The 27,467-nt window shown below is 41.5% G+C and overlaps 1 protein-coding gene across 1 annotated transcript; it reads right to left on the bottom strand.

Annotated features, from left to right (window-relative positions):
* Positions 1-3: 3 nt before the first annotated feature.
* On the bottom strand, positions 4-27,246 carry LOC137284073 (protein TBATA-like). Its single transcript, XM_067815743.1, has 8 exons — positions 27,147-27,246; positions 18,323-18,534; positions 16,344-16,595; positions 9,239-9,474; positions 4,532-4,613; positions 3,734-3,893; positions 2,464-2,663; positions 4-1,518 (listed from the first exon to the last, which is right to left on the bottom strand). The coding sequence occupies exons 2-8, from the start codon at positions 18,531-18,533 to the stop codon at positions 1,307-1,309; spliced, it is 1,353 nt and encodes a 450-aa protein (XP_067671844.1). The 5' UTR covers position 18,534; positions 27,147-27,246; the 3' UTR covers positions 4-1,306.
* Positions 27,247-27,467: the final 221 nt, after the last annotated feature.

Genomic DNA, 27,467 nt, shown 5'->3' with positions numbered 1-27,467 from the left:
GTCAACGGTGTTAGATTTATTTCACTCAGTTACTTATGTACAGACTTATCACAGGAACACACTGGTGTTAGAGACAATAGGAACAGTGACACAAACACATCAAATATTAATGTGATATTTTGATTAAAACTATGCTTAATTTTACATATATGTACAAGCAAGTATGACTTCGGAATGAAATGTCAGCATAACCCCATGTGATTACCGTCGAGTATTTCTGAAATGATATGTTCCATACAACTAATCACATTATCATGTGATATTACTCTTGGTGTGGATATGCTGACTGGGGAGTCTGCTAAATGCACAACTTTGATTGAACAAGGAAATACTATGTACACAATCTTAGAAAACTAGTTTTAGGATTATGGTGCAATATGGGTGGGGATAAACATGAAAACTTGTGATACATTGTGTTTTGTAATTTATTATTGTGCAGTTTTGTAATTTGCATAAATCTGATAGTGTGGACAGCACTTAGTTTTTGCCGAATATTGCTGTATTTCATGCATGTGTTATCATGATGTGGCATCGATGTCTCCAGTATAATTAAGTCATATGTGCTGTAAGTATAACAATATGAAAAATAGAGGCACTCACATGAAGTCAGAAAATGAAAAGTGTGAATATGTGGCATTGACCAGTTCACTCTGTATGCTTGTAAAGCTATCACAGCCAGTGCTTGAGCTTATTCCATCACGACAGCAAAAACAGTTTCTGTACATGTACTACAGCCTTCAAAAGATGACACTCAGTGATTGGAAACAAAAAGTGTAGGTAACTATACCCCTCACAAGATGTTAAGGACAACCAGATTCTTTTGTATTACTAGAGCTATACATACTTCAAGAAAGGGATGATCCTGAACATTTTTGAGTAGTAGAGATTTCATAATACTGTCATAAGATGCCATTTGAAACTGATAATCTTTCAATGTTGCCATGGCAATAGCTCATGTTGCCATGACAGTAATTTGTCACTATGACCCTACCTCGTGTTGACATGACTCCAGTAAGAATTCAGATTCTCGAAACAAAGACTCATAACGAAAGTATAAACTAGTCATGGCTTTCACTTACCAGAATATAGGTGATCACATACTCCCTCATAACAGAGGTATCTATGGAGCCATGTTTATAAGGTGAGTTAAATATGTTCCAGGTGTTTTCTGTCATACAACCATGTCATTACAATCATAAAAAGATGATCTTTAAAACATGAACTGGTTAAGGCACCCACTCAGGAGTCAGTCACGTTCCACTTGAATACCCTTTCAGCATATTTAAATGGTTACTATCTGGAATGTTTAGAAAGTGTTATTGTTTATTGACTGTTGTTGATTCCACATATTGTCTGGGACTGCTCCGTTCACAAATGGTGACTTGGTGTATTTTAGCCTGGCATCGGCTGTGCCTGGAGGCTTGACGTCAAGGCTCCTGGAGATACGTCCTCCTTGTGTTGGTGGTCGAGATGAAGTCTGTTTGAAAACTTCATTAGTAGGAGGCTTGATTAGTATTTCTGAAGTAAAAAAAGATTTTAAATCATTAATTCAATAAAGAGTAGTGGCAGTGTTAAATAAACAGTACAAGATATTAAACTTGATGAAGGTTTACGAACCTACTTCAAAGCATCACAAAATGCTGGAGTTAAACTTGGAGTTATCTAAATTTTCTTATGACTCCTAAAAGACATTTTCTGGTGAATAGTATTGAACATGTCAGTTAACTTGTTTGAGATTCATTTTAGAAGTTGAGGTGTACAAATAGGACAAATTGTTATGGATAACAACTTCTTTATTGCGTGATTGCGACGTTTCGGTACAGATTCTTGTACCGTTGTCAAGCAGGAACGTTGCAACGTTTCGGTACAGAATCTTGTACCGTTGTCAAGCAGGAACGTTGCGACGTTTCGGTACAGAATCTCGTACCGTTGTCAAGCAGGAACGTTGCGACGTTTCGGTACAGATTCTTGTACCGTTGTCAAGCAGGAACGTCGCAATCACGCAATAAAGAAGTTGTTATCCATAACAACTGGTCCTGTTTGAACATGTCAGTTGTATGGAGGTGATCAGCGGTGGTCAGGCTCAGTTGCCTTGGTTGACACATTTTATTGTATCCCAGTTGTGTAGATGGGTGTCCATGTAGTTGATCAGTGGACTGTCTGGTCCATACTCGATCGTAGCCATATGGCTGGAATATTGCTGAGTGCTGCAGATGTTTGGAAAGATTTGTTTGTCTTGGATCACCTTTCGATGCACTTGTATGTACAAGAAACACCTAGCGACATAACTAAGACTCACTTATTACTGGGGTAGCCTAGTGGTTCAAGCGTTCGCAAAATGAAAGAACAGGTTCGGTTCCCCTTAAGGATAAAACGTGTAATACTCATTTGATACTGCAGCTCTATTGCTAAAAAACGGTGTTAAAGCCAGGTGTCACCTTACTCGATGGTATCAGTTCTTACCTTCATCTTCGATGACGGCCTTAGGTGAGGCAGGTTTCATGGGTATTTGTGGAGGGGAGGGTGCTGGTACTGGCATGGCAGGCTTGGCCTGGGGTGGGGGCACTGCAGGGATTCCAGGCATTGTCTCTACGGGATCCATGGCAACGTTTGGCACCATCGTCGGCCCTTTTGGGATCACGGGCTCGTCAGCCAGCGTCAATCTGGAGATGAAATCTTAGAATCAAGTTGATGCTCGTGTGAGTGAGTGAGTGAGTTTAGTTTTACGCCACTTTCAGCAGTATTCCAGTATACATGGTGGCGGTCTGTAAGTAATCGAGTCTGGACCAGACAATCCAGTGACCAACAACATGAGCATCGATCTGCGATCTTGGGAACCGATGACATGTGTCAACCAAGTCAGCGAGCCTGACCACCTGATCCCGTTGGTCGCCTCTTACAACAAGAACAGTCGCCATTTATGGCAAGCATGGGTTGCTGAAGGCCTATTCTACCCCGGGACCTTCACGGGTCAGTTGATGCTCAAAAGTAATTGAATGAAGTTATACAAACTTATCAGGACCCTACACTATATTGCTGGATTTGCTGAGTGTGGCGTTAAGCATGTAACGAATTAATCAGGTATCCAAACTTGTCAGAAGCCTAACATGTTGAGGTGGTAATGTTGCTGATAGAAGTCACACCACACATGACGTACAGGAGTCACGAAGACACGGACAAGAAGTGGTATTCAGTAATCCTTGTTTGTGGTAAGATGCGATGCGACAGGATCAAGTGGACAGGATTGTTGACTAGGCTGACACATGTCATCGTATCGCATTTGCGTAGATCGATGGTCATGCTGTTGTCTCTGGATTGTCTGATCCATCAATTATAGACCGCCGCCATATAGCTGGAGTATTGCTGAGTGCGTTGTTAAACTAAATTCACTCACCCACACCATTTGTTAAATGTGTTCCAGGTTCTGTTCAGTGATGTGGCCAAGGAAGTCATGCCTCACGCTACTCATTTCACTGTGCAGAGTTGCTTCCCTTAGATGTGCCAGAAACCTATGACCACGACTTCAAACCCATAAATGCGCTCATAATGTTACTATGCCTGTTATCAAGAACTTCCCTGAGCACAGTTTTCACAAGGAGATAAACATGCAATACCCGTATCACTTCATGGGTTCTGCTGAAGATAGGGGTGGCAAGTGATGTAACAGAACCACTGTTCCATCTGCCATTACATCCAACTCAAAATGACACTTGGTTACACATGTATCCTGTACCTGTCTATCATGCTGTCATCCTTGCTGTCTCCGATGATCTGCTTGTCGTTGATAGGCGGCAGCACGGGCCTGTCGGTGACGACTTGGGGTTGAGGTTGGTGACTGTACTCTTCCCTGCCCGCCATGACAGTCCTGATCATGTCCATTACCATTGTCTTCTCTGGGGAGGAAACAGAATACATTACCAAAACATTACCTTCCCTAAACCAGGCATTAAATACAACATAAACTGTACCTGGATGGAACCTATCACACTGTCTTCTCTGTGATAATTGTCGAGTCTGGATCAGACAAACCACTGATTGCTAGTGATTGGTGTTCTGTCGTGACATGCAACAGAGTCATCTCCAACAAGTCTAAGATTGTGGAATGTGTCATAGCTATTTACTGCTGCACAGGCGACTATGTAGGGCAACTACAGTGCTGCTCATATGAGGATATGGTGTTTTTCAGAAGGTTACCCCCTTACAGAGGTAGGGGTGGGCACACTCTTGAGAAAGAGGGCGTCAGACTTCAAGTTCACGAGAGTCTCCGTGATCATTTAGCAAACTTTCAGGAGTTTGAGGACAAATGGCAAAGAGGAGACGGTGCAGTTGGGGTTGGGGGTGGGGTACAGCCTCAGGATCCACCTAAGAAGACGTAGAACAAATCTGCTGCTGTTCAGGCGATGATGTAGAACCACTGTTGTTCGAGTGAACAATAAGAGTGTCATAAGCATCGTGTCACTTAATAATTCGTTGAAAACCCATACCCTTGGGTAGAGCACACTTGTGTTCTCAGTATATACTAGTATCTAACCTCTGTCTCCCGCCGACACCAGCCACGACTGCACGGCATTGACATCCTCGGTCTGCAGGATCTGGCACAACATCGTCAACACCTGTAGGGTGGAGACAACAAACACTAAGTAAACGATAATAGAAAATGCATCAATGTAACGATCTTATATTATCTAACGAAGCTGAGATTTTCATGACATGGAAAAGTGATTATAAATTGTTATCAATGTGAGGTCATCAAAGAAATTGTTATCAAAGGTGGGTAGAATAACACTGGCTGTCATCTCGTGCGACCCCATAACCAACAGACTGACCGCAATTAAGACATTTATATCATTATTCATACGATTAAGCGGACCACAATCTCACGACGGTATTCGTGAAACAATTTAAATCTTAAGTAACCCGCGGATTAGGGTACTGGCTATAGCGGCGATTTCTTTAAAGATTAACGACTCCCTGGTGATTTTAAGCCCTTGGAATCCCTAACCTGTTTGTCTTATTTCCTTCACGGAAAGCTTCGTTCCGTGCTTGCAGAGATTGGTTCCTGGCATTGGTTTTGTCAGACGTGCACAGACAATGTACATGCCAACCTCAGGTGATGACAGACGTGCACTTTCTTGAAGAACATCAATGAAGTTGAAGAAAAGGTACATTAACGTCGGAAATTTTAAAAAGACCCAGCTTGGCGCTATGTTTATGCAGGACCAACAACGTTATTTCTAGGGATTAGCATTGTTGTGGTTGCCCCTATTCAATGACCGGAAATGGAATCGTGAATTAAATACGGAATCTTCATATTTCCGCAGGTAATGGAGTGACTATTCTCATAGTTGAATTTGAACACATTTCATTCAGGTAAACAGACGTTTGTCACGAAAGTTCAGCTGTTTTGTTACAACCTTTTATTCATACTTGATGACTTAGATTAAATGTTTGCAGCAGAAGTGGATTGGACAAAACCAAGCTTTTTAATGCATGTATCTGTATTTTCGTAGCTGTCGAAAGAAAAAAATGGCTGCACGTCGACTGTAAAATTGTTCTTCCTAGTTGGAATTATTTGACTATTTTGATTGTTTGTTGTTGTGTTTATTCCGGCTGAAGACCCGGGTTCGATTCTCAACATGGGTACAATGTTGACCCTAGCAGCGATATTGATGGCGTAAAACCACGCTCACTCACTCTCACTCAACTTCAGATATCATATTGATACTGCATACTCTCTTGGAAATATTAAGACCATGCAATTGTTACCTACCGTTTTGTCCATCACAACAACCCAGAAAAAATGTGCAAATTAAAAATAATAATAATAATAATAATAACCCCTTCAGATATCATAGGGATATTCCCAGTGTCCAGATAAATGCAGACCGGTGAAAATCCGGGTTAGAATTTATCTTCAATAACCCATGCTTGTCGTTAGAGGCGACATAAAGGATAAGGTGGTCAGACTCGCTGACTTCGTTGACTCATGTCATCGTATCCCAGTTGCGTAGATCGATGCTCATGATGTTAATCACCGGATTGTCTGGTCAAGACTTGATTATTTACAGAACAGACCGCCACCATATCAGTGGAATATTAAACAAACAAAGAAAGAAACAAACAAAGAAAGAAACAAACATCAACATAGCCATGGAGCTTTTCAGTTTCATTTTAAAACAAGCTTTACAAAAGTGCGCCTCTGGACCTTTCTAAGTTGTGTAGGTTATACAAATTACCCAAACCCCTGTAAAAGATTGAGTGGTATATAACACGTGTGTTTTCCCCACTGCAGGAGGTAGACTAAGTATTTTACTTTACTTGTTGGTATAATCGATATGCTACTGGAGGTAGGTGTTATTTATGTGTCGTTGTGACATACTATTTATCTTAATGCAGATATTTGCCTTAACCTAATCGATCAGTGTTTGGAAGGTATAACCCGGTTCGAATTGCCAATATTTGTTAATAGAAACATCTCCTGTATGATGTCAGTACCCCAGTGATTGAGGGCTGTCGATATCCTCTGCCGGGACGTCACTGTTAGACGTTGCCGTGTCTCAGAAGTGTTCACGTCGCCGTGATGACTCCTCACAAGACAGTTAAAGTACACAGGGCGAGGCCTATGTCAGGGGAAGGAGCTTAGGCTGCCAGAAAAATTCCAATCTCGTCACTGACGGTCTAGGGAGCAGTTCACAAGTTCAATATCGATTAAATCTGATTTGTGATTTTTTTTTAACTTCCCGTGAATTTACTCACGGTAGCGATAATGGTCATGGTGAACATTGGAGGGTGGGAGTTGTATTGACTTGTAAACCCTGACATGTTTTAATATTAAACAGAGTCGTCTGAGGGGACACGGTTTCCTATACAGAGATACGTCCCTGCCCAGTCATAACACAACGTTGTCACAACGGTAGTTTTACGTCGTATAATAGTGTTATGTCACAACGGTTGTCTTACGTCGTATAATAGTGTTATGTCACAACGGTAGTCTTACGTCGTATAATAGTGTTATGTCACAACGGTAGTTTTACGTCGTATAATAGTGTTATGTCACAACGGTTGTCTTACGTCGTATAATAGTGTTGTGTCACAACGGTTGTCTTACGTCGTATAATAGCGTTATGTCACAACGTAATAACAACGTTGTCACAACGGTAGTTTTACGTCGTATAATAGTGTTATGACACAACGGTAGTTTTACGTCGTATAATAGTGTTATGTCACAACGGTAGTTTTACGTCGTATAATAGTGTTATGTCACAACGGTAGTTTTACGTCGTATAATAGTGTTATGTCACAACGGTAGTTTTACGTCGTATAATAGTGTTATGTCACAACGGTTGTCTTACGTCGTATAATAGTGTTATGTCACAACGGTTGTCTTACGTCGTATAATAGTGTTATGTCACAACGGAAGTTTTACGTCGTATAATAGTGTTATGTCACAACGGTTGTCTTACGTCGTATAATAGTGTTATGTCACAACGGTAGTTTTACGTCGTATAATAGTGTTATGTCACAACGGTAGTTTTACGTCGTATAATAGTGTTATGTCACAACGGTAGTTTTACGTCGTATAATAGTGTTATGTCACAACAGTAGTTTTACGTCGTATAATAGTGTTATGTCACAACGGAAGTTTTACGTCATATATAATAGTGTTATGTCACAACGTTGCAAATTTACGTTTAGGAAACGTTTTGCTTTCATCTTCTCACAACGCTATAGGCCTAACAACGTTTCTTATAACTTGTCACGATAGTTTTCTGTCAATTTGTTTCTTTTGAGATTCTTTCTTCACTATTCAGCTAGAACTTCAGAAAACACAGGAACAAGACAAACTGACTAGTAAACGTTGAAGTGAACTCTTGTGTTGTTTCTTATGTAGTGTTCACTACTGGCAAAACGCTTGAGGTAATAACTTTAAATAGAACGTTAAGGCAACGTAAATACTTTCGCATCAAACAACTTAACCCCGTGGCGAATTAAAAATGACATATTACAACGTCAGGCCACAACGTTGCACATGATGGGAATGACGTTGTAACAACGAAAATATACCATTGTGACAACGTCTTGACAACGTGACAACGTTGCACATGATTAAGTTAATGAGAGTAACGTTGTAACAACGACAGCAACCGTTGTGACAACGTGAAATGGTTTGCTGGGTTGGACGTCTCAGAAACTAATGATCGTAGGTTTGAATCCCGGACCGTCCCGGTTATAGTATTGCCAGCAGCATACCAGTGCCCATGAGATTGCCCCTTATATTATTATTATGCGAACACACCTCGATGTACCTGGAATGCTGTTCAAAGCGGCATCAAATCCAGCACACTCACGTGCACGTAAACGTAAAGAACTGATATACATATCTGACAACTTTTGAGTCCGTCCCTTGCCCGATCGATATTTTTTTCACCGATGAGTCGTAAATACGTTCATCTAACTATCGAACGGTGTCGGATATTGTCGTTTGAACGACTGCGTATTAAATCAGGATAAGTCCGCGCTCTCAGACGCCCCGGTGAATGTGCAGGTATCTCAAACCTCTTGGCAACGATGAATAGACTGCACTGTGCAAGCACCCGGACATCACTAAACATTACGCAGTACATACTCGTGAACACTAGGGTAATCTCCGTGTTATCGTTTTAGGACTTGCTGAAGGGTAGCTGTCAGGAGGATAGGTCCCGTGGTGATCTCAGCACTAAGATCGTTCAAGTATATGCTACAATATGGCAGACAAAATTGCCTTAACACTAAGAGAGCATTTTGGTGATGACCACATGGGTCTCTGAAGAAAATGTCTGTTCCACAGACATGTTCATGTGCAGTCCTACATTTGTTCTAGGTCAGGCAAAGTCCAACACTGACACCAGTTCATGCAAAATTTTAAACTGGTTCCAGACCATGCGATATGAGAGACACGTTCCAGATCATGTGCAGCCTGACATTTGTTCTAGATCAGGCAAAGCCCGACACTGGTTCCAGTTCATATGAGACACTAGTTAGAGGTCACAAAAAGTTTGACAGTGGTATCAGATACTGGTTCCAGTTCATGTTGGTTCCATATCACGAAAAGTTCGCAACAGGTACCAGTTCAAGCGGTATCAGGCATTGGTACCAGTTCATGTGAATGCGATTCTCATCGTAAAGCCAAGGCATGTGTTCTGACCTAAACAAAAACCCCAGTAACGATCATCCTTCAAGAAGACATCATCATACTCACCACATTCTCCATGTCGGGTTCAGGAGCAATATGCTGCATGGTGGGGACAAACTGCGGTCGGCCCCTCCTTGACGCCCCCCGGGACATCATGCGTGAAGGGGGTGGGATGAGACGTCCGGTCTCAGCGGAGTACTGGGTGGTTCTCGGCCTCTCGGGGTCTCTTTTTCTTTCCTCAGGGATGTTCAGCTGCTCAGTGAACTCCTTCAGCTCATCCCTCCACGCCTCGTTCGTCGGAACTGCAGGTACAGAACAGACGCGGTTTATTTCAGCATTTGACGCCGCGCACAGCAATGTTACAGCTTTATGATGGTGGTCTGTAAATAATCCAGTCTGAAACAGACAAACCAGAGGTTGATATTCTGAGCAACGCTCACGCCATCGGGGTACAAGGACACGAGTGAGTGAGTTTTTTTTATCATTAATCATTAAAAGGTGGTATATATTATCAAATTATTTTGACAAAAGTTGAAATCACTCTTTGAAGAAAACCGTTTCGGATCTCCTATCGTGCAGTGTTGAGGTCTATCTCCAGGTGTTAGGAGTCATTGATGACGCTTTGGTGAAGAATATCAATACGTTTGTGGAACTAACACCTTTGTCAGTTGGGTGCATCTACACGCACTGTCTGATCCTTTTCACAGGTGTGACATAGACGCTCAGGTGTCAAACACAGGTATACAATACAGGTACAATATTGTCTCTAATTACTGCTTGGTGTTTACCACGTTAAAAACACTGCAAACCTGAGATCAACTGTGATAACCTGATTAAATACATACCTTTTCTCATTTTCTGCCACAATAACATAAATATTGTCCATGTGTATGACTGTACGCGAAGTTCCAATAACATCGGTTTGTATACACCACGCTGTACATAGGTCGGGAATCAAACCCAAGCTAACGCCTAAACCATTGGGCCACTCATTCGCCCATCAATATCCCAGGTTTTTAAGGCGCCGCAGTTAGCTTGGCAGAGTTGCTCCCAGGCTTTTTAGGCGCCCCATTTAGCTTGGCAGAGTTGCTACCCTGGTCAAGTCGGAACGCTATTTCTGAGGGTCCGGCTCACGGTTAGTCCTGATTATGTCTTAACGCTGTTAGCTTCACACCTGTGCTTTAAGATTTCACCAAAGTTGAAACTGATCAAACCGGCGATAGAAACCCAAATCGCTCACTAACAAAGAACGAATGACCGCGATTCGAATTTTAGTTAATTTCAACATAGCATATCTAAGCATCAAGAAAAGCAAAATGTGAGGCATGCCGTGAACATTTATCGCTATGTAGCCACGAACGGGTATTGAGTTGAAAATTTATCCGAACCGTGGAAACAGTGTTCTTATTAGAGGTTATACGGTAGCAATTACATAGGTTATCCCTATCAAACCAGAGTTACCAGACCATAGCTTAGATCTGTGTATACACCCAGACGCATGATGATCCATGGCACAAAGGTTTCCCTGACCCATGATGGCCCGCCTGTTTACGTAGAAGGAAAAACCTACTCGAACTGGTATCGATGACACTGTGGGTCTGACTTGTAAGGGAACAGTATAGGCCAGGTATACAGGTTCGTTCTGTTTTATCGTGATTTGAAGACTATAATATAGGACGACGCTAATGTTTCGTATTGATGTACATGGATAGGTTGTTTGGGGAACCTGAAACTGATATGTTTTGTGTTTCCATTGTTGATATTATAGTTTCCCCTTGATATGAATGATCGATGTTGCAATATCATTTACGGAACAAAGTAAACACGGGAGTTGGATGCTGGTTTTAAAGAAACAGTCTGGGTTGGGAAGGAAGTGGGTGGGCATTGCTCTCGGTTACATCCGCTATTGAGAATGTACTTGTACCGTGAGTGGGTGAACTTTGAGCTTCCAGTCAAAACACATTTATTCCAGATATTACCGGTTTTGGATTAGGAACGTAGGGGTAGTTGGGTAGCCTGGTTTAATGATTGCTACATGATGGCAAAACTCGGGGTCACTGTTCTACATGGGTACAATATGAGACCTCCATCTTTGATACCCTTCGTGATGACAGTGCTTGGACGTAAGCCATATTTATAACTTATACAAATAGTGAGTGACTATGGTATGACGCCGCTTTTAGCAATATTGCAGCAATATCACTGCGGAGGACACCGGAAATGGGCCTTACACAATGTTACCGTGTGGTAAACGCACCCATGTCTATGGCGTGACGAGCGAACGCTTTAACCACTGGGGAACCCCAAAGCCCCTGGACTTTTACACCGATATGCATACATGAAAACACATTTTGGTGAACGCTCCATCTCCAGAGATGCAACCACAAGTACATGTGTGTCGAATTTGAAGTTACCAACGTAATACTTCGAGTTATTCGTGGTTCGACACGCACAAAATAAGGAACACACTGGAACCAAGACAACCATTAGTTCGACACATTTTTCTTCGACTCAGCAGTCTTTGGCTGAAGCTGAGATTCTATTTTAGGACCCCGCAATCTTCTGTACATTCTCTATGTCAGGTCATCAAAACTGCCTGGTTATCACAATTAGACACGATTGAAGGCCAGGTCGCGAAAACGACGTCATGCACGGTGAAACATTTTAAAACTTTAAAATATTTTTAATTACTCAACGAGTAAATGCTATTATACGTCAGTCATTGTTTAGTTAGCAAGAAAACCGTTTTCTATGTCAATATATAGATTTCAAAACAAAGCATTACTTTGACGTAAGTTGTAAATCGATTATTTCAACTTGAAAAAAAAAATCGCCAAATGCAATGGCGCCACTAGATGCCGTATTTCCTCAATTAGAGGTCCTGACATCTATTAATTTGCACATGGCTTGCACACGGCATCTGTCAAAGACATTGATTTTTTTCTGGTTAATGTTACCTCAGTGGCAACTCACTACCTTCCCTATACCCATTTGCATTCACCGATCACTATTAAACACCAGAATATAACGTCATGCACGTGGCAGGTTGATATGGTAGTCACAAACATCAAGCCTACGCGATATTCATAATTCAATTTCTGGTGTCCCCGCCATGATATTGTTGGAATATTGCTATAAGTAGCGTTAAACCATATTCACACACTCACTTACCTATCTACTTACTCATAATGTAATTAGATAACTATGAATGATTTTTCATACTAAACCAAGGTCACATGTGCACAAAGACCGAATGTATAAACAGCTAATCCGACAGCTACCTTTTGCACTGTGCAAAGAGGACGCATTTTTGGTATAAATAATTTATAGATATTCCGTAGTCTCTATCCTGTTTACAGATCTGTCAAATAATTTGTAGTCATTTTCGTTTCTTATTGATTTTCTTCACCACCAAACGCAGTTGTTAGACTTGAACTGTGTTTTGTGAAGATCTTGCATGTCAATAATCGTAGTTTGCAAACATCAAAGGAAAAGCGTTTATCAATACGATGTAGTATTCAACAATAGGGGTTTTTTTTATTCGGCGCCCATGTATATTTAATGAAGGGGCGAAGTAAAATAGACTGTATGATCCTATGGCTTGGTGTAGTCAAAACAATTACACCTCAATGGGGATTTTGTTCACTGAAACCCCGTTATAGCGCAAACGCAGTTAACGTCTTCATCAACAAACAATCAAATGTTGCTGAGCTGAGACGAAGGGAAAGGAAATAACGTCACTGCTTCGAGTTATCCAGAGTTATCGACACAAGCACTAATATCGACAATATGAACGCGAGGTGTTTATGAAAAGCGCTAATATTGACGTGAGACTGGTTAACTGACGACAGCTTTCGAAAGGAGCATTCAAGGCTGATGAGTGTATATCACCACCAACTATGTGTTAACTAGATTATATACTCGCCTTGTTGTACTGTCTGCCTATACACCACCACTCCATAAAATACAGCCTCTGTGTCACCCGACGCTTATCATGTTGCCCTGTACTATGCCCGGATTGTCAGCGGGTATGGCCTCTCTATACACCAGGCCCCGACCATTCAACGACGTGTCAGCAACGCGTGGAGAATAACCAACACATCGTATACATCAGGAGTCACTGCGAGGAAATACACTAGTCAGCCATTAATAACACGAAGGTCGAAACACGACAGCCGCGTTTGAACAAGGTCGACATGTCGCACAGGTGATTAAACGTGTACACCATGGTTCCAATAGAGTACTTCCAAGTTTATGGGGCGTTTCACAATCAATATATTTTATCTGCGTGAAGAGGAACTATTCATAAATAGTGAACTGTCTTTGTGTTCGGGACTGTGTTGCGAGCAGTGGCGGCAAGACGTTAACGCTGTGCCGTTAACGCGTCAGCTATCAATAAAGACGGGTTTTGGTTATGGGTGATTGTAAAACAACGTACAAACTGTACTTGGCGAGCTGAAGGTTACTGACACATGCTGGAACGTTATTTATAGTGAATTGGTGTTACTGACAACCCTCATTTGTGTTCAGGCAATTTGTGTTCAGCCAACGCCCCACCGCTAACACGTCAACGATTCGCAAAGACGGGGATTGGTTACTGTTGATTGTAAAGCAGGACCCCAAGGAGACCTGAGATTCAGAACCTGAACCTGAGGAAAGCTAGTAGAATTGCTTCATTTAAGGCTTTAGCTTTGTAGAGGGGGGCTGGCAGTAGGGAAATTAATGTGGTTCAGGGATATGTGAGACAGACTAACTTTCACCGCATCCCAAAAGTTATCTTCTGTTCTTTAAAAATACAGATAGTTTGAGCCAAATTGTCAGGTCTTAAGGACTGATGTTAAGAGTGCATTTAATCGGGCTCAGTTTAAACACTCAGACATTACGTACATACAGTTCACTACCCGCATGTCGACAATGAATACAGTGGCTGCTGTCTAAACCGGCACCTATCGGGACTGAAGGAATTATCCAGTTTAGTCAACGTGCCGGACTGTGGAGCTGATGGTAAATGTACAGAGTCATGGTCGAGCCTGAGATTTTGAGCCGGTGTTGACGAATTGCCGGATTGGACAGATGCCGGTTTTGACAGATTCCATAACATTTATAAAGCAATGTCTCCTTTGTGAGATATCAATATTAGCATAATTAATTTGAAATATGTACGTTGATATATTACATCCATAAAATCATATATCAACAATCCTTTAACCAAAGTGTCCCATATTAGCCACAAAATGCTCTGATTCCTGATTTGACAAAATAAGTTGCCTCCCCTTCCATAGTCGTCCAAACCAGATTCATATTCATGTCCGCCCTGCTTCATAATGACATTCTACATAAAGATTATTTACTTATAACTCTATGTATAATTGCATATCCAGTTCATAATATTTATGTCACTGAGAGTTACGTCCCCTGGTTCGATTGTATAAACCTTAACCTTGCAGCACCATTGCCATGCTGTGCAATGATATTGATCAACATAATCTCTTCTGAGTTTCCTAGAACGTTAAGCTAACACGCAATACGTAACTGAAAAAGCGTTCAAAAGGGAATAAAAACGGATGGCAATGTTTATTTCTAACTATCCCGTGAGCAACATTCCTAGTGCAAGAAGGACGATGAATTAGCCCCGGGGGAATTATCTCATATATCGATTAGGCAGTCCGCCTGCAGACATAAGGATGCTGACCTTAGCTGTTTTACTACAGACTGGATTAAATATTGAGTGACCTTAATCCCTTAAACTCTGGCATTTATTGAGTAATACCGCACGCGGAAGAACAAAAGTTTGAAGTGTAGATCGATTCCCCGTTGTGTGACGTGTATCCGAGACTTCTGTGCTTCATGAGAGTGTTCGTCATTGATCAATGTTGACTACTCAACACAGCGACAAGTGAAATACAAGTACTGACAAGTGAATTACAAGTACTGACAAGTGAAATACAGTACTGACAACTGAAATACAGTACTGACAAGTGAAGTACAAGTACTGACAAGTGTAATGCAAGTACTGAGATGTGAAAGCCGTATACTCTGCCTCTTGGATCGATAAGTCGTCAATAACCGTATCAGTCAGCGGGGGAGAATCCACCTTGGTCACGGTCAGTAATGCAAGAATCATTCAGTGAGTGAGTGAGTGACTTCAGTTTTACGCCACTTTCAGCAATATTCCAGCAGTATCACGGCGGGGATCACCAGAACTGGGCTTCACACAATGTACCCATGTGGGGAATCCCGTGAGCATCAAGTGCTTTAGCCACTAGATTACCCCACCGCCCCAAGAATCATTCAGCGAAAATGTGGTCATGTTTGGGTCACTGTTTACGACCATCGTTAGAATGGACGTGGTTCATGACAATAAAGTATCTCAACCACCTGCGAAACGACACAGATGTGTGTTAAGGAAGCCCTCTGTTCGAAAGATCATAATTGTGTTGATTGCTTGCTTGTTTAATGACGCAATATTCCAGCTATATGAGGTCGGTATGTAGATATGCAAGTCTGAACCATACAATCAAGCGATCAACATCATGAGCATCGATCTATGCAGTTGGGATTCGATGATAAATCTCAACCACAACGTTGAAGTCCAATTCTAACCCGGGATTTAAAGGTTAAGTCATTGTAAAGGAATGTGACTCACGTTTATTCTAATATGCCTTTGTGTAGTCGGGACAAAGATGCGGAATATGGCAGACCTCAGGAAAATCAGGGTAATCTTACCATGCCGTACAAACATGCTGCATCTAATACATGTTACGTAGTGTGTATATGTTTGTCTGTTTGTTGTTCAAGATCCAGACATGGTGTCATCGAATTTGAACAAAACAGCCCAGTGATTGATATCAGAAGCAACATTCTACGCCGTCTGGATACGATAACATGCAATCAGCCAAATCACCATATAAAAATAGTACTAATCGGCTATTAAATTTTGAGCGTAGTGCCTTTGATGACATTATCGCAGTTCCAGTGTTTCAACCTCTGTTCGTTGTGATAATACATGTACTTGCAAAATTTTACAGCGCATTCTTCTCTTTGCCCTGAGTTTATATACTTTAACCGGTAACCGTAAAAAAGCACATGAAAAGGAAAACAAAAGTGTAGCAATTCACAAGGATTTATAACACCGCAGATCTACATATGGGAGATATTGAGAGTTACCTACCCATTCCGACCTTGGGAATGGCCTTCTCCCGGAAGGGAAAGCTGTTAAGTCCGGTGAAGTATTGCAGCCCGGTTATAGTATTGATCGGGTACAGCTGCGAATTGACGTTGATTGCGTTGACGGGAATCCGGCCGCGAACACTGTTTGATAGCTTATTTATGTTGTAGCTATTCGGGGGGAACTGGAGGCTGTAGCGGGGTGAAGCGAAGTAGCCATCGTCGTTGACGGAGCAGATTGGGATGTCAAGGAGGCCTGTGATAGAAAACGTCAGTGTTTAAAATATGGTACCGAAGCTACTAGAAAGGTGAGTGAGTTAATATTTAACGTCACTTCGGCGATATTGCAGCCATCTCGTGACGAGAACAGTTAACACTGAAACGGACTGTATGTATATTATAAAAACCTGTCAACGAAGGACAGTAAGACCAGTAGAATATCATAATTTGACTTAAAACTAGTGTGGAAAGTTAAAACTAATATCACTATTTAGACAATACACTATACAATATACCAGGAAGGTAGGATCGCAGTCTTGCTGATATAATAAAGCACATGACGTCAGGGTCCTGGATGGGTCATATGACATGCATGATTTAAGAATTCGTCAAAACTGTTTGGACTTGTCATGAAGGTTATTTGGCTTGGTTCGTTCTAACAGTGAAATCACAGCAACACTAAATGCACATATAAAGGTAACATTTGCCAAAAAGACCGTTGCAAAGGTTTCGCGGAAGCGGATTACCATAAGATGAACATGAGCAAGTTGGTCCATGCTAGTTTCCATGGACATATAACGAGTGAGTGAGTTTAGTTTTACGCCGCACTTAGCAATATTCCAGCTATATGGCGGCGGTCAGTAAATAATCGAGTCTGGACCAGACAATCCAGTGATCAACAACATGAGCATCGATCTGCGCAATTGGGAACCGATGACATGTGTCAACCAAGTCAGCGAGCCTGACCACCCGATCCCGTTAGTCGCCTCTTACGACAAGCATAGTCGCCTTTTATGGCAAGCATGGGTTGCTGAAGGCCTATTCTACCCCGGGACCTTCACGGGTTTGGACATATAACGACATGTACACCAAATAGCATAAAAAATCAATTGTTGTAATTAATTCACCTTGAGTTTTGGGTTTCGTTAGACTTTAAGTAAACAGTTTTGGCAATTTTCACTCGTTTTAGCAATGATCATATAAGAAGTCAAATATGCACTTGAAATAAATAAATACGCCAGTTTTCACCCATTTGAACTTGTTGTTTTCATGCTAATAATTTAAAGTATACCCGGTTTCGACATTTCAAGTGGACCGAACAGGAACCAGCTCCTACTTCCTCCAACCAGTATGTTCTGCGTTACTGAGTGTTGCACTACGCTGTTTTAGTGTATGTTCCAGCTGTCACCCACAAATGGCTCACGGCACAATTCTCTTGCAGAACATTAAAAGCTTTATTTTCTCTGTTTTGTTGGTGAAAACTGTAATACTGTATAAGATCCAACTTTTTGGAGCGGCTGTAGAATTTCCGCGTCACGTGGTGGGAATCGAACCAGGGACGTACCGACATTCAAGATCAGTTCCTTGTGTATATTAAAGGTTTTAACCCCTATCTGCAAGCTGACAGGATAACGATATCATCTCCGGCATGTCTTCACGCCATGCTACATTCAACCCGTCTCCCAGACAATATAGTGAGCGAGTGAGCTACTTTTACGCAGCTTTAAGCAATATTGCAGCACTATGACGGTGCGGAAACAAACGATAAAGAAAATAAAGGGGTTAATCTCAAGTCCAGAATGATTGGGTTACATTACCATTGCTCCGGGAAATTATCAACCGCTCTGTAGATTTATATCTTTAATACGGTAACGTTTTCTGGGACTACATTTCAGTCAATGCTTCTGAGTCAAAAGGTACGTATTACATGTTATTAATCCTTGATTATGGCCGAACAGAGACAAACAAATGACGTGATGGTACCTTTGAGGTGTCTGACTCGGTTGGGATGAGGATTGTGTCGGGTGAAGAACGAATTGTGGCTCATCTGGCCGAACCGGTATCCACTGTGAGTGGCCGGCCTTGGGAGCGACGTCTTCCGGTATGCATTGGCGGACACCGGAACTCCATTAGCTACCGGGTCACGAACATACAGGTCCCCATTGGCTGGGCGGAACACATCGGATTGGCTCATGCTGGAAAGAAAGATTAGAGATTTGATATCTAAAACCACGACGTTTGACACTCGTATTTACAGTCTACAGGAAAAGCAAGGTTATCCATACACAAAAACTAATAAAAATGGGCACTTAATTTGTTTTAGATCACGATTGATGATAAAGAAATACTATAACCCTGAAGGACGCATTTGTTTCAAACAGATTAAATTCTGGTTGATTTATGCACTCGTATCGGATGAACTAGGTCCTACCCGTGAGGGTCAGTGTCAGAACTGGTCTTCAACCTATTCTTGTCGTAAAAGGTGACGAACAGATGTGGTGGTCAGGCTCGCTGACTTGACTGACATATTTTGTGTAGATCTTGACTGCGTAGGTCGATGCTCATGCTGCTAATCATTGGATTTGTCAGATTCAGACTCGATTATATACAGACAGTTGTCGTATAGCTTGAACATTGCTGAGTGTGGCTAAAAGCAACAAACCAACACAGATGGGCTGAACCTCCGCCATAGTCCTTTGACAGTGCCCTGGATACAACTAAAATCACTTTATCTGTTCACATAGGCCGCTATGTATAGTGTTTTCACTGTGTAACACCTGTCAGTACGTGTTATGGCAACGGATGAATGTTGATTCCCTACTTCTTTAAAACAATACGGGTAGATATATTACCACTTGACGAGAAAGCAACACCGATCCCCTTTAAGTCACCTTCTTCAACGTAGAGATATCTATTTCTGAGGGGTCGTTTGATAACTCCGCTAACTTTAGACCTCATCCTTTAACATTCGACATCGCTGTCACAAGTATTTGTCAACTTTACGTGGAGCCTGTGTACGTATTTATCCGCTGTGTAAATAGTGCGTTGTACTGGGCTGGTACTTATCAAATCTGCAATCTCTTGTACAAATACAGGAGTAGAGGTGGCAGGTCCAATGCGAGAGGAACAGGGCTGCTTTTTGAGAGGGTTGGTTTGTAAATGAACGGGGATCAGTCCCACGACAGTTCTGTCTTCACGCAAAAGGGACGGTTGGGTAGCCTTGTGGTTAAAGCGTTCGCTAATCACGTCGAAGAGCCAGGTTCGATTTTCCGCATGGGTACAAATTGTGAAGCCTATTTCTCGTTTCCCCGCCGTGAAGTCGCTGGAATGTTGACCAAACGGCGTAAAACCGTAATTACTTCCCGGACCAGTTCGACAGTGCGTGAGTGAGTGAGTGAGTTGGTTTGTTGGTTTTTAATGTCAAATCGGCAATATTTCAACCATATCATGTGACGAGAACATATTTAACATTGAAATAGAACATGTGGATATCATATAAACTTGTCGTCAAAGAACAGTAATTGGTTATTGTGGTCGTAATTGTCGGGACTATGTTAAACTTTCGATTTAGTTGTGATACGTATTACTTTGGAATCCTTGAAGAGACTTACGTAGGCAAACAAAATGTGTCAAAACTGACAATGATAATTCTCTTTGTTTAATTATGACACTTTTGGGGCTATTGTTATTGTGACAATGTGACTGCGTGACATGTCTCTTCTAGGATTCAATATGTAACCGAAATATTCCGGTAGTGTTCTGACAGTAGCGTTTGGGATGGGTACATCACTTCGAAAATGAAACCTTAGTGGCGAGGGGGTGGAGCCTCTTCATCACATTGAGTGAGGTGGATGTTACGCGGATAAAAAATAGCCGACCAATATATCAGACGGGGACGTCACACATTGGCTTCAGATATTACACTAATAAGGGGTGTCCAACCCGGGACGAGTAAGCACTCTAAACAATACGCTAACATACCCCAACCCACCCCTCGTATTTTTCATACGTGTGGATGGAGAATGTCACGACTGGTATACAACAATCAATTCAACATGTAACAGCAATGTTTTTGCTGTGAGATTGTAATGAATAAAACATGAACAATTAACACACTCGAGATCCATTTCATTTTGAAATCTGAACCTAGTTCTCCTTAAGCATAATGTTTTGATGTCAAACATTAACCAGTACTGAATATTCACAAGGGTAACTCTGTAGTACCGTGATATTGTTGAGTCATCGTGGATTTCACATGTATTGATCCTCTCAGTGAAGGTTATAAGTAGCAACAGCTGGGTTTGACTGGAAGCATTGAAGTACTGGCTGTGAACTGTCGGAAAAGGTTGCGTACACGTGCACTAACGGTCATCATTTAATCTTTGACACGGAATGAGCATAGGAGCACACTTATAAACAGTTTCGGATGAATATATTTACAGTACACGTACCCTTGCTTTAATTTCCTATACACCATTAAATAAACAAGACACCCACCTTCTTTCCTGACATCGATATGTCTCTACACCATACCCTAACATCGGAGATAGAAATAACAGCAAGCATTGCTCATGATTATTTGTATTAAAGTCAACAAGGTTTCATATTATCCCGACGTAAAGTACAAATATTTCCTCACTCCTCTATATGTCAACCTTTATGGAAACACCCACACTATGATTACTTTCGGTATTAAACTAATGTTTACACCGGCTGTATAAGTACAAGTCATGTTTTGGTCCTTCAGCCATGTACATAGTCGTTTACGTCCCTAATATCTGATTTATTAACAATAACTATGAGACATACGATTCATACCAGACCAGTCATTAGTATTCAAATGAGTCGATAAATCTGACATACATTATTAGCCAGTCGTGCATATTGACCAATCCACCCGAATTTGACAGCTAGAGCTGTCTACTCTGACGTCCGCGAAAAATGAAGTGATTTGATTGGCTGAATGATCTTGGTCCCTCCAAAGAGTATGATAACTGAGTACGCGTGTTTATATTATGATAAGCCGTGACAATTTATGTTTCGGGAACGTGACTGCTGTCGGATCCGTTACAATATTAGATAGGTTATCGGGTGTTCTTAAATATGCTCCTTATATCACCACAATCAGACAACTGCCGAGGCCAAGTTCTAAACATATTAGCCCTTTATCCAAGTCAACCTCAGGTGAAATTCCGGAAAGATAATTTAAAGCAAAGAGTTGTTGCAAGTAACTGCATTCAATCAACGTGGCGTACAGTCTCGTCGTCACACACACACACACATACACACACACACACACACACACACACACACACACACACACACACACACACACACACACACACACACACACACACACACACACACACACACACACACATATATATATATATATACGACCACAAAGAGACGTTGTTAATCCGAACCTGTTGTTCGGGGGATTGATATGAGAAACAACGACTTACACAGAAGTGGTGTAACTCCTTGCTGCCCATTCGTTTGTCCAGAAACGTGTTAAACCAATAAGTTGTGCGTAATCCATTGGATTTCGGTAAGCATATCAAAATACAGAATTGTGTTTTGCTTTAACAGCTTTATAATCATATATTCTTCACAGCGCTAGTAGGATCATTTGTAGGGTTGTGTTTGGGCGTATGTTCCAGGCGGGCCTAAAACTAAAGCTGTAACTATACTCCAGTATCGCGTAAGGATTAGATAATACGATCATGGGCTCGTTCCATGAAAAAAACAATCGTAGTTACCGTAACTCCCATACTTTAACATAGCCTAAAGATTGCGAGGTTACAGGGTATATGCAGGCTGATTCGGATTATCATCCTACTTATTTTGTCGGTATAGATACTGGTTCGATATCAAGCAATTCGGTAACAACTGGCTGTTAAGGACAATGGTTATACACGATATACAGAACCGTGAAGGGACATTACTGATCACACAAAACCTACACTTGTATGAGACGACAAAATCGCTGACCTGGATTAGCTGAGCAGATCGATGCTCATGATGTCAATCACTGGATCGTTTGGTCTAGAATCGAATACAGACCACCGTCGTATTGTAGACATGCTGAGGACAAGCGAATAATAACTACAAATGTGCTCAATAGGTAGATTCATATCGCTGTCTCCAAGCAACATTCCAGCTCTATGGCGGCCTTCTGTAAATTCTGGAGCCTGGGTTAGACAATCTGGTGAGCATCGATCTACGATGACACGTGTCAACCAAGCCAACCGAAGTGTGAGTGATACAAGTGATCAGTTATATTAACCCAATGTCTGCTTAATTATGAGCCTGGGTCATTATGACACGCACATGTCAGAAAATCATTTTCACATGGAAGCAGTATTTGATATGATACCGTTTTAACACAACCAACTTTCAAGCTATGGTATATACATAAGCTATACTGTTCAATCTGTGTTAGGAGTCACGGTCAATTAAAACACATCATGCCATTTTCCTGCAAATACTGAACACTGAAAATTGATGTGGACATCTGTTTAATAAGACTCGTCTATGCACTGCATGTTTTTCAATCCTATAACGGCGTGCATCTATTTTACGACACTAGCCCTTTCACTAAATGTCTTTAAATCCAATATACCCGTGGATATCTATTTTACGACTTTTGTCTATACACTACGTTTTTAAATCCATCATGCCAGACTGACCAGAATATACTCGACTGCCGCAGTACTATACTTGCCTTCAAGCCATAGACTATGGTGTTACCTGTATGAAGGTGCCGTCACTGCCGTCGCTCTGCTGTATGTGTAAGCCTAGCCCTTGTATACAAATCTACCCCTTCAACAAACACTGATCCCTCCATTGATATACCCCGAAACAATCTACCTTGCATGTTTCTTTGTTGTCCACACGCAATACGTCAACAGAGAGCAAACCAACTTCAGGCTGTTATTCATAATACTTTCTTTTGACGCTGCAAGTTGGTCTGCTTAATTACGGTATAGGGCTGAACAAATATACCATTCAAATTATTATGTAAACCGAACTCTAGTTTAGTCGTTTAGTTGTAGATGTGTGGTATGTGATCGCTTTACTCTCGAAGCAGAAAAGTCACTTTGTGGAGGATTTTCTAATTAATTCAACAGCAGGTTCAACATCGGGCTGTGACTCAGCATTTTGAGAGCCTAATATCGACATACAGTGGAAGCTGTCTAAACCGGCACTCATCGGGACTGAAGAAATAATCCATTTTAGACAACGTGCCGAACGTGCCACAAATGGGACTGAGATTTTGATGCCAGTGATGACAGCTTACCGGAATGGACAGATGCCGGTTTGGACGGCTTCCACTGTATAGCAAAGTTATGGCGAAACGGAAAACTTTACGGACCAACGTGCGATGAAAACTATTCACTATAGCCAAGTCCAAGATTTGACCGACACTCCTGGGCTCAGATTTTCGAAGCTCTCTTAGCTCTAAGATAGTCGTAAGTGCCATACATTAACATTAACTTACGACTATCTTAGCGCTAAGAGAGCTTCGAAAATCTAGGCCCTGAGTATCATTGTGTCCAGCAAACCCATGTCTCAAACCCCAGTAGATATGATTGTCTTTCACGCCGGCTCCGAGCTTTAATAAACGAATTTCACTCTCAAGTTTCACAACGTTATTAAAAGAACCGGCCCAAATGCAGTCTTAGTTTTTATAGACTTCGCCAAAGAAGGTTTCACAACACGTGAGTAAAGATTTGATACTCGGACCCAATTCTCACAATACTCAGTAAAAACTTCACCCACGTTTCACAACACCCAGTAAAAGACTTGACCTACACGCACACTACCTGAAGCTAGATAAAGTCCTTCTCTTTTAAGACGTCCAAAGTGGAGAAGTAGATTAACAAGCAGTCCTTGCACCCACAGCCAACAAGTACAGTTGGAGGGGCAGATCGAAGCGGCTTAACACCGTGGAATCACGTGATGTGTTGAAGCATTTCAACACAAATTGTTTTTGTCGTATTTATTGCAAGAAATCTGATCCCCCGAAAGAATTCCCTCATATTTAATAGCAGCAAGTAAGCTCTCATCCCATGACGGCTTAACTGACTAACACTACCAGCAGAAAATGGGTACCCGGTAGGAAAAATATATATTAACATTCTAGCGCCTCACAGGCAGCTTGGGTTATCCGGGATAGTAATGTCCATCGTGTTCTGTTAGGGGCAGAATCACCCCGCAGCGAGGAGTTCGGCGCTATGACCAATTATTAATTATAAGAATAAATGCGGTGATGTTTAACACGGTAATAATTCAAGGAATGTCAGTTCTAAAGGAACTAACCCCGAAGTCTTGCTCCGCTATAGGACCAAGAACACCTACACTATAATCATTTCTGTTTGTGTAGTATAAACCACCGTCGACAGTGGGATCTTTCTTTCTTATACTCGACAGCGAATGTTTATCAATATCCCCAAGATGAATATCTCTGTTGTCCAACGACACATGCTTATAACGACTCAGTGATGCATATGGTCTGTGTCAGGATCTCTATATGATGTTTGTTTTTGCTTAACGCCGCTCTCAGCAGTCTTCAGCTACATGGTCTGTAAATAATGTAATCTGGACCAGACAAGCCAGTGACTGACGCCATAAACGTCGATCCATGCATTCGGGATACGATGATGTCAGCGAGCGTGACCACCCGATCCCGTTAGTCGCCTCTTATGAAGACCAATGCTAACTCCACATCTTCATCTAAACAACGAATTTGGAGAAAAAGACAGATGTGATCGACCTGACAAATTTGTCTTATGGTGCCGATATATTAGACGTCACTACAAGAAATACTATAAATCGATTGTACAAAGGAGTTAGGAATAACAAAGAAAAATTTCCTCAATCGAAAGAACATGACAAGAAAACACGCATACAAAAACCATTTAGTGACAAACAACATGATCGACCGTTTTCTTTATTACAGTGCGGGCCACATACAACACACATTGGAAGCTTTGTTGGCGAGCGCCTTGACATTACAGTTGCTGTCGCGAGCTTCCTCTCTATCACATATTACATATCGACATCGTGGACGTTGCCAACATCTCCATGAAGGCAACATCGATCTCACCCGATTCTCTCGGCAACGTCGCCGACAAGGACAATTCCCTCGACATACCGTTGTCAGTCACAGACCAAAGAAGTCAATATGTAGACGTGAAAACAGAGTGATTGTTAATTTGGTAATTGTGATCTGTTGCGGCAACGCAGTAGGGGGTGGAACGCTCAAGCTATTCAGCTGGGTTGTATGCAAATACACGAATGTGCAATCGGCAGTCAGATTACATGAACTATTGTAAACTTAACGTTGTAAGGAATCAAGTTCCCGAGAAATATGAATATGTTTTTAATGTATTGATCCGTGTTTAATTTTAATATTGATTATTTATATACCCATTCAGTAATATAAGATATCAGGATAACGGTAACTATTTCATATCAAACAAAGAGATGAAAACTTCGAATTACACGAAGGTGAAGATCAGCTGCAAAATGGAGATGTGGCCATGGTTAGGTTGTAACTTTCAGATACCGGAATGTCAAGATGTGAGATGTCCACCTAGTTCTAAGATATAAACAGTTGTTAACCAGCTTCACGACCCTGCACATTGTTAAGATACACATTTGTCAGTCAGCCAGACTACACTGAAAATTACTAAGATACACAAGCGGTCAGAAAGCTGACCACTACCTCGCACATTACAAAGATAGAAAAGTGGTCAACAAACTGGACAACCTCCCTAAAATGTCAACACACGTCATCGACATTCCAAATCAAAAGAAGAATATTCCATCTGTCTCCACTCTTCTGTCCGATCCCCAGCCATCTGGACTGCAGTGCTGTGACCGTTACTTTATTACTATGTTGATGTACAACGATGTCGATAACAAGCACATGCGTGTAATAATCCACTAGCTGAAATTCTAACTATCGACCATTGATAAAACACATCCTTAGAAAATAAGTTCTTTTAACAATGGGGCATACTTGATGTTATTTCTATTTTCTTGTAGTAAATTATATATACTATTTATTTCTATTTTCCAGTGGTAAGTATTTCTCTTTTTAATACGTGGTCTTTCTTCCCCCAAATCAAATGATCTCAGTATATCTTAATCAAGTCTCTGTTGTAATGATTAGTACTTATACAAGGAATAGCACGTGGACAGAAGAAACCTATAAAAATTCTCGTTCGGGTAGTGGGGTGGGCTTGTGGTAAAACCGTCCGCTCGTCACGCCGAAGACCCCGGTTCGATTCCCCACACGGTTACAATAAGTGAGGCCCATTTCTTGTGCCCACCCCACCTGCATAAAACAACGGATGAGAGAAGTTACCGGTACCTTAACTCAAAACACAAGTGTGGAATTGTTCCGGTCAGGCGTACGCTATAGAGGCAGCTGACTGAAGCGCAACAAAGATATTAACTGTGGACACTCGTCTAAAATCTCAACAAAATCTGGACATTCCCAATCAAAAGAAGAATATTCCACATGTCTCCATTCTTCTTTCCGATCCCCAGCCAGTTCCATGAAGGTTATATCGATGTTTGTATCTCAAATGTCTAGAGCATTTTAGAATCATTTTAATATTTTTAAAAATCAACTAATGAACCCTATTACTTTAGCTTCAGCGCAACGCACTTACATGAGTCCATGGACAGTGTTGGGTCAACTATGAAGCTAGCCCACCAACACAGATGTCATGTCATCTCTTACAGACAGACATACAGACAACAGACATACAGAAGTCATGAAACTCCTTACCTGACGGAGAGAGAACACAGCAACTGGGAGCTGACTGAACGTGCTGTCACTGTAGGCTAAGATCGTAGCCACCTGTAACTAGGGACGCACAGGCCTCGCTAACTCGCTCCGCACAGGGTCCGTCGGGGCTTCACGACTACAGCAGATTAAAGCATTAATCAGCTAGCTGAAAGCAGTTACCCGTGCAGAACATTTGCCACGCACTTGACCCTTGATTATAATTGTAGCAGTTTGCTGTCTGTTTTCTATATCGCCATGTCTAATTAAAGAGGTTGTTCCACACGGGAGTTAGGAATCTTTACGTTAGGAATTCATATATTT

This window comes from Haliotis asinina, chromosome 5 (assembly GCF_037392515.1).
Source record: "Haliotis asinina isolate JCU_RB_2024 chromosome 5, JCU_Hal_asi_v2, whole genome shotgun sequence".
Taxonomy (NCBI): Eukaryota; Metazoa; Mollusca; class Gastropoda; order Lepetellida; family Haliotidae; genus Haliotis; species Haliotis asinina.
This window is presented reverse-complemented; position numbering and strand designations above follow the sequence as displayed.

Excerpts from the sequence above, each read along its gene's own strand:
- LOC137284073 (XM_067815743.1), bottom strand. The coding sequence starts at position 18,533 with ATGAGCCAATCCGATGTGTTCCGCCCAGCCAATGGGGACCTGTATGTT. Across the intron at positions 3,894-4,531 it reads GGTGTCGGCGGGAGACAGAG|AGAAGACAATGGTAATGGAC; the intron begins GTTAGATACTAG and ends TTTCCTCCCCAG. Across the intron at positions 1,519-2,463 it reads GGCCGTCATCGAAGATGAAG|AAATACTAATCAAGCCTCCT; the intron begins GTAAGAACTGAT and ends TTTTTACTTCAG.